This window comes from Heloderma suspectum, chromosome 7 (assembly GCF_057233095.1).
Source record: "Heloderma suspectum isolate Gila_16-S chromosome 7, 16-S_ref, whole genome shotgun sequence".
In the NCBI taxonomy this organism is placed as follows: Eukaryota; Metazoa; Chordata; class Lepidosauria; order Squamata; family Helodermatidae; genus Heloderma; species Heloderma suspectum.
This window is the reverse complement of record NC_139464.1, coordinates 31797912-31806553: the sequence shown is the minus strand read 5'-3', so window position 1 is coordinate 31806553 and position 8642 is coordinate 31797912. Positions and strand designations below refer to the sequence as shown.

Below are 8642 nucleotides of genomic sequence, written 5' to 3'. Positions count from 1 at the left end.
GAATTGGAACGCGCCAAACAGACTCGGGTCTGGATAGCCAATGGGAGCGCGGGTTGTTGGGAGCGACCTCCTGTCCAATGGCAGAAAGTGACATTGCGGGAGTTGAAGGACTCCGCCGGAGGCCGCCAGGATGGTGGGGGCTCTGCGCCGAGTGACCGGCGGGCTGCGCGTTGCTGCCCGGCTCTTGCGCGCCAGAGGCGGTACGGGCGCAACCTCAGGGGTCCGGCGGTGAGTGAGTGAGTGAGTGAGTGAGTGGGTGGGTGGGTGGGTGCGGGGACTTCGCGTGCCGGGGGGGGGGGGAGGGGAAGCGTGCAAACTGGAGGACTGATTCTAGGAAGACCAGACACACCAACCCTGTAAGGTAGGATGCATGCACACACCGGCCCAAAAACTCCCAGTGATTTTTATGGATGAGGAGCGTTTGAACCTAGATCTTCCCGGTTCAGGTCAGACGCAAAACCTCTCACTTGCCTTTACTCTCCCTTCCAATATACCAACGTTCCCCCAATCTGGCGCCCGCCCAATGGTTTGGACTACAGCTCCCATAATCCCCAGCTCACGTGGCTGTTGGCTGAGGATGATCAGAGGTGCAGTCCAACGCATGGGGTGGGTGCCAGGTTGGAGAAGTTTGCAATATACCCTGTGTGCAAGCATTGACATCTGTAACACCTGGGACAAAGAGTAGAAATAGGGTTGCTTTCACTCTGTAAAAGGGCTCAAAGTTGCATGTAGGGCAGAAATTTAGCAGTAGAGTTTAGTAGATGGTTAAAATTGTACAGGAGGGTATGTAGGGACAGTATAGAATTCCTCTCCCCTATGCTTTTCTCTCTCTCTCTTGCCTTCCCCCTGCCCCTCATATTTGCAGGAATACTGGCCCTACTTACAGAGTAGGTCTGCACAGACAAACTATGTGAAGTGTTTTGGCTTTTCTAAAGCAGTATAAAATATATGCTGTTCTGTGCTATATACAGCTTACAGACCAGTTCTAAGTGGCACTACATAAAAGTTGTGTTGTACTGAAATCAGTTGCTCTTATTTCAGAGGAAACTTGTCCATAGAAAGCTACCTATACCAGGTTAGACTACTTGTCTGTCTAGCCCGGTATTGCCTGTTGTGGCACAAGTGCTCCAGTGTCTCAGCTAGAGATCTTTCACATCAAGCTTATCTTTGCAGCTGTGCTTTAAAAAAAAAAAAAAGCAAGTGTTTTTAAAGGAAAGTGCAGATTCCCAGTAAATGGAATTCTGCGTCCAGTACCATATCCTGCAATTTTCCGGCCGTTCTGTGGCATATGGTCAGACCTGATCATTATTTACATCTGTGTTCATGCATTTGTCTTGCAGTGCAAGTGGAGGTGTACATATTGAGCCTCGCTACCGACAATTTCCAGAGCTGACACGGTCCCAAAAGATAACGGCTGAAATACTTAGTAGCTTTATGTGGTTCTGGATCCTGTGGCACTTCTGGCATGATCCTGATGCTGTGATGGTGAGAGCTCCAGGGGGCTGGGAAAGAGTATAAAGCAGTAGCACCATGGTACCTTCTCCTATGGGATGGGTGAGGAGTATTGAGTGTATGTTGCCTAAGTTCTAACACTTGGTAGAAGAATCTGCATCGCTGTTCTGATGACAAGTAACAAGCATAATAATAGTTGTGTCCTGTTAGCTGGTGGTGGGTTTGATAGAAAATGCTTGAGGTTTATTTTGATAATGGTCCTAGAGTTCTGAAACTGTTGTGTGGAGTACTTCCTTGCCAGCCATTTTTGTACACTAATCTTGTTTCTTTAACTCAAAAGAAAATGCTGTTCAACCCACACTGACACACCTTGACGCCACATTTACGTGAAGCACGTCATTGTGTTTTGCCCTTGTAACAAGCCTCTGTGTACTTCAGTGCACACACATCATAGATGTACTCTTAGACCTTTGGGACTTCAGGTGTCCTAGTGAAATAAAGTCTCTTCTTTCTGTCAGGCTTTAAGAGCATATGTGGTGCCCTGCTAGATCAGACCAAGGATGGGATGTTTGTGGGAAGCCCACAAGCAGGCCATGAAGGCAATAGCCATTCCTCAGCAACTGGCATTTGGTGGCATATTGCCTCTGAACCTAGATGGTCTGTTTAGCCATCATGGCCAGTAGACAACAATAGCCACCTCCATGAATTTGTCTAACGTTCCTTTAAAGCGATCAAAGCCAGTAACCATAAGAACAGCCATGCTGGATCAGACCAAGGGCCCATCTAGTCCAGCATTCTGTTCACACAGTGGCCCATCAGCTGCCCACGGGAAACCCACAAGCAGAACATGAGTGCAACAGTACCCTCCTGTCCATGTTCCCCTGCAGCTGGTGTGCATAGGCATACTACCTCTGATACTGGAGGTGGCATATACCCATCAGGGCTTAGTAGGCATTGATAGCCTTCTCCAGGAATTTGTCCCCTTTTAAAGCCATCTAAATTGGTGGCCATCACTATGTCTTGTGGTAGCAAATTCCATAGTTTAACCATGCGCTGTGTTTCCTCTACATCTTGTGGCAGCAAATTCCATGTGTTATATAAATACTTCCTCTTGTCTGTTCTCAATCTACTGCCAAACTGTTTCAAAGAGATGGCGAAAATTCTTGATCCCAGCCTTCCCCAACCTGGTCCCCTCCAGTTATTGTGGACTACAACTTACATCAGCCCCAATTAACATGGCTAATGGTCAGGGATGAAGGGCATTGTAGTTTACTCCTCTAGGAAGTCTGAAGAAACCAGGTTAGGAAAAGCACTCTCTCCACACCATTCATAAACTTCTAAACCGCTAACATGTTTTGTACATCCTTTTAAATTAGAACCTGACATGCTTTTAGTTTTCCTTGTGGAGAAGGTGATCTGACCCTTTCATGACTGTGGTGGCCACCTTCTGCCCTCTTCTCAGCTGACTTCCACTATTAAGCCATGAATGATTCACTGTGTTTTCATTGTTCATTAAGATCAGTGACGTGGATTTTCTGGCAAGTTTTCCAATGCTTTATATAAAGTATTTTCCAAGAGCCAAAAGCAGTTGAACTGAAATACTTGAGTGGGGGCTGGGGGTGGGGCGGGCAAAATAATTGCACTTAGCCTGGCGTAAACTCAACTCAAAGCTTTACTTGGATGCTATTTTTAATAGGATACTTGTAGCTGGATACATGACAAACATTCTCTAAATTTAAGGAAGAAAAATGAAGGCACTGAAACGTTCACATACTCATTCTAACTTTCTCCCCCCCCCCCCCCCCAGGGTCACTTTCCTTATCCAGATCCTTCTAAGTGGACTGATGAAGAGCTGGGAATCCCTCCTGATGATGCAGAGTAGACATGAATAGTTTGTTCCAAAGTAGGTTTTAAAGACCGGCATGAAAGCATTCTTACATGGAGTTCTAATGCTGAGAAATCGGGGCTCTTTCCTTAAATAAAACTAAGTGCATTTGAAATATCGCCACTTTTTTTGCTTAATCCTTATTCCCAACTGTATCCCTGTTCGAGGTATGGGTAACTGATTTGCCCACATTCATCTTTCCCTATAATTGACTTTCGCCAATCTGTTTCAGCTTGTAAGCTCCTGGGGGCAGGAGCCCATCTCTTTTTCCTATGAAACTAAGGTGCCATCTACACTGGTGCTGTATATATTAACAACTTCAGTGAAAAGTTAGAGGGTGTGTTGCAGGGGTGGGCACCTTGTGGCTGTCCAGATATTTTGACCTACAGCTCTCATCAGCCTGTCAGCACAGCCAATGGTGAGGGATCATGGGAGTTGCAGGCCAAAACATCTGGACAGCCGCAAGGTGCCCATCCCATGTCTATTGGGATACCCCAAAAGATCATGGTAAAAGTTGGCTAACAGTAAATGCAGTGATGTGATGCTTGAGAAAATGTCAGAACAGATTTGTTCTACCTTGCAACATGCCAAAATCAGCTCTTGAGAATGGGATTCTACTCTTAATGGGATGTGCTTGGCTTGCTCATACAACTTTGACTGCTGGTTCTAGTTATTCAGATTTATTACACTTAGAAGCAAGATCATCAAACTAACCATCTGTCTTTATTGCTTGCAGGCTTTCTGGGAGGAGGTCCACAGAAATTAATGCTTCACTTTACATAGACTTGGAATTCAAATTGTAAATAAAGCTAACGAGTCAGATCACTCAAGTCTGTGAAAGTTCTCAGTGTTTCCACAAAGAACCCTCTATAAGGAGTGTTATACCAATAGGTCACTGTTTTGCATCTGAAAACTCGTATACGGTCAGTGCTAGTTCTCCAATTATGGGTTCACCAACTGTTAGGAAGCCCTGATTTCAACACCCTTCCTGGGTGCTAAAGTTCAGAGCTAACAGCCCTGCTTTAACTTCTAGTGTGGAAGCAAGTGTTCTTTCAAAAACTCAGGGGTGGAAAATTACTCTTGCTAAGGGTTTAGGGGCTGAACAGGGTTTAACTTGAGAAGATGGTGTGGGAAAGGACTGTATAGAGAAACTGTTCCATTATATACTTATGTAGGAATTTTATATCATGCTTCTTAGCATGCATTTCATACACTGAAATGGAGCTGAACTGCAAACAAGTAATGCATTTATAGAGGGGAAATGATAAATACTTTAGCAATACAGGAGATGGAATGTGTAACTCCGAGAAAGCCCTCCCCCCATTTCGTGGCATCTTGCTTTTAATGCGGTGGAGTTATTCAGTCTCTGTAATCCCTAGGGTTTTACACACAGTAAGATTTAGTATTTGAGGCCCCAGCTCTGAAAAACAGATGGTATGGAAATAAGAAATCCTGTATTCCTTACTTGCTAATGGAACTCTATTCATATGTAGATATTACAGGAGAACTTCTGTGCCATATTTAGGGCATCTTTCTTCCTTTTAGGAGAACACTGTTCTTGGCATCATACTTTAAGAAGGATATAGACGAGCCTTCCAGATGTTTTAGGCTATAAATCCTATCTCCATGACCATTGGCTGACCAAAACATTAGAAGAGCACCACACTAGGAAAAGCTGATATAGACACATTGGAATGGGATCAGAGGAGGGCAATGGAAAAGAAGTCCTATGAGGAAAGGTTGAAAATTGGATATGTTTAGCCTGGAGAAAACTGAGGGACATGATAGTGCTACAGTTATTTGAAGAATGCTGTCAGGTGTGAAGGAGAAAGACTTGTTTTTACTGCCCCTGAAAACAGGACTAGATCTAATAGGGTCAAGGTATAGGAGGGTAGATTTTTGCTGAACATTAGGAGAAACTTGACATAACAGTTCAAAAATGGAATCAGCTATATAGGGGTGTGGATGATCTGTTAGGGATGCTTGATCTCTGGATTTACTGTATGATGGAGGGAGTTGGACTAGAGGGCCTATAAAACCCCTCCGATTCCATTCTGTTCTTCAACATCTGTAATTCAGCTGTGCATCCTCCCCTTATTAATGCTCTCACACAGACTGTTCTCCATGCAGTCAATCTTTATTATAGCAGTATTCACATCAAATACATAGAACTTTTAAACATTTTATATAATACAGAGTTCTTTAAATAACTTTACACAAATAGTTCTTCAATCTCAATTTTCAGCTATCAAACTTTAATTTTATGTCTCCATGCTCTCTAAACCAAACTGGACAATATTTCCCACTGTACAAATTTACATGAGAGAAAAAGCTCCAAAATACAACGAAGGGTTCAGGCTAAAGGATTTAACAGGGGAAGAAAACAACTGAAATTGATCTGTATAAACATTTATGGTGAACAGTTGGGCAGAGGGAACAATTTGGAGATAGGGAGAAAAAGCTGCAGTGATCTATGAAACGGAAAGCTGAAAACAAACAATTTCCTGTGAATTAGAAATAAATACAGGCCTTTAAACATTTAGTTTCTCCATTGTCTTTTTTTTTTTTAATGAGCGATGGATATCAATTTTCTTCTGGAGAACAGACTTTTAAAATTGCAGGCTTGTGGAAAGTTAAACATCTTGTAAATACAGCTTCAAGGAATGCTGGGTTGGGATATATCACTGCACTAATTAAAAAAAAACACTATACACATTTCCCTTTCTCAGCAACTTTCTGGAGTAATCTTTATCTTTGACTGACTTTTGCAATCACTTCCAGAGGGTACAGTGCTGAGGGTGACTAGTTCTACTCAAAGTCTCTGTTCATAGCTTTAAAGAGCATGAGGGGTGCAGGGGGAGAGACAGTTTGCATCAGTTGCACCTCCCCCTCAGTGCTCCAGCAGCCTTATCTATATACCAGGTATACTTCCAAGCATAACTAGAGTCCCAGTTGCTACAGCAGAGAAGAATGGCCAATGGGACGGTTGTTAGCGACTGTATACTCTTGCTACAGCAAGCCCCTGAAGTGAACAGTTTGCAGGTAGTAACTCTTAGTGCTACATTGACACAAAGCATTGGAAATATATTCTCCAGTGAAGCACTGGAGACAATGGCCATCTAGTGCATTTTTCCTAGCTAACCGAAGAGAAGTAGCATGGTTGAGAGGGGAAAAGTACAGCCCATGTAATCGAACACTCAAGAGGTGACAAACTTTTCTAAAGAAAACGCGGTCATGAAAGAAAGAGGCAAGGCTTTTGCGTATTTCAGACATAAAAGAAAACTAGGACTGCTGTTTCCAGCTCCTTAGAAGCAACCCTCTTGCCCATCACTGGTCCCTAGTAGCCAGAAAAGGTGCTGGTTACATAAACTTCCTACTCAGGCTAGAAGGGCTATTGCAGTCCAGTGGTTGGGCAACTAATGTTCAGTTTTCAGTTGGCACTCCATTCTATCACATATTTTCATATCCTCCCTATTCAAATGCATCAGGGAGCAGAATTACCCCCATTTTGTTAATCTCAAAGCTGGTGTTCATGACAATCTAGACAAAATGAACAATGGCCAACATCCGCCTCACAGCATGGCAGTTATTTTGGGAGCATGAAGTGGGTATAGCTGCTATCATATCATAGGCTTTTAACAAGTACATTATGAAACAGAAGAAAGCTGGGGCTATTGTGAGCTTATAATGTGTTTGGTTGTCATGTAAACTGAACATATGAACTTGCCTGAAGAGTGCCCCCCCCCCCCCCCCAGTATGTTACATACAAAGGCTGGTCATTGCCACATTTTAGTCACAGGAAGGAGAGGGGAAAAAGGAGGATCTGGAAAGAATGAGGTGTATTTCTCTTAACCATTCACAGCTTTGAATTTCAAAGTACATTTATTGCACTTAAACTTTTGACTTAAATGATTAAAATAAAAACCTACTTAAACTTAGCCCCGCACTTTCACCCCAAACAATAGTACTCACCCTTCTCCCATTGGTCCAGTTCACTGCATGCCTGAATGAATGCTGCTCCCACAACCCCCACCCCCCAAAAGCGGGTCCTAACATTCTAGTGGAATCCCAAAGCACTACAAAACAAGTGGAAGATATAACTAGGCTGAGTCCAACTAATGCAATACAAAATCTGTCACAAAACCAAACAACAATCCAAAATGGCACACAGTCACCTGCGTTGCATTGCCCTAGTTCAGAAAGGGGGAAGTAGAGTAATAGATTTCAGTTCAAGTGTAATAAGAATTGTAACTAGAAATAGTACATAATCAGAGGCTGAACTGAATATAACAGTTGCTTTGGCAACTGGAAAATAAACATCCAGGCAGTTTCAGAACGCTCTTAAACCCTTTTCCAGCTGCCAAAACATTGATTAAAATACACAAACTAAGGCTGCAATCCTATGCACACTTACCTGGGAGCAAGCCCAGTGAACACAGTGGGATTTACTTCTGAACAAAGATGAATGTAAGATACAACTTCTGCACATTAGTCCAGCTACTGCTTCATAGCTATCCATAAGCTTTCAATGAAAATGTCACTCAAAATACATTAACTGAAACTGACTGGGGTTACTTATTTCAAAAGGAAGCCTGAGAAAGAACTGGAGCAAATTCAACACTTCTCTCAATACAAGGAAAGGGTCTCAATAAGCCTGGATTAATTCCTGTTTATAGTTACAAATGTAACCAATCTCCTATTCCAGTGATGGCATACTAGTTACAATAAAGCAGCCTTCCCTAACCTGGTGCCCTCCAGATATGTTGGACTATAACTTCCATTATCCCCAGCCAGTATAGGCACCAGGTTAGGGAAGGCTGTAATACAGTATTCTAGTTATAATAAAGCCTCCCACAAAGGGGACCTTCAAGCTACACTTCCTCTTATAAAATGGTTAGCCCTCAGATGTCTCAATTTTGCTTATACTTTTACAAATGCAATTTTTTCTATTTTTACTTCAGCAGTTTAGAGTTTATTTAGAGTTTATTTAATTAAATTTTCCCAATTTAATTACATATCATATTTGGGGACACACACATGCACAAACAGCTGGGTTTGTGTGGGCATATAGACAGCATGGTAAATTGCCTGCCTGGTGCAAAGGTTGCAGATATCACATGCCATCTAGACAGCTTTGTGGATAGTGCTGAAGTGGAGTCAGTGGTTGTGGGCCATATTGCTACCAATTTATTTATTTCATTTATTTCCCCACCAACAATGTGGGGAAATGTAGTTGCGAGGTCCTGGAAGCCAAATCAGGTTGCTAGGTAGGAGGTTGAAATCCAGGATCACCTAGGTGGCTTTC

At 42.8% G+C, this 8642-nt stretch overlaps 1 protein-coding gene across 2 annotated transcripts; it reads left to right on the top strand.

The window, feature by feature from the left end:
- Positions 1–92: 92 nt before the first annotated feature.
- NDUFB2 (NADH:ubiquinone oxidoreductase subunit B2) lies at positions 93–4162 on the top strand. 2 transcript variants are annotated; one of them, XR_014784256.1, is made up of 4 exons: positions 93–228; positions 1341–1485; positions 3260–3674; positions 3804–4162. XR_014784256.1 is itself a non-coding variant. In XM_084809498.1 (4 exons), exons 1-3 carry the CDS (start codon positions 131–133, stop codon positions 3332–3334), a joined length of 318 nt encoding a protein of 105 aa, XP_084665624.1. In that variant the 5' UTR covers positions 93–130; the 3' UTR covers positions 3335–3355; positions 4074–4162. The 2 variants fall into 2 exon arrangements, 1 of the variants encoding a protein (XP_084665624.1); XM_084809498.1 differs by having other exon boundaries at positions 3260–3355; positions 4074–4162.
- Positions 4163–8642: the final 4480 nt, after the last annotated feature.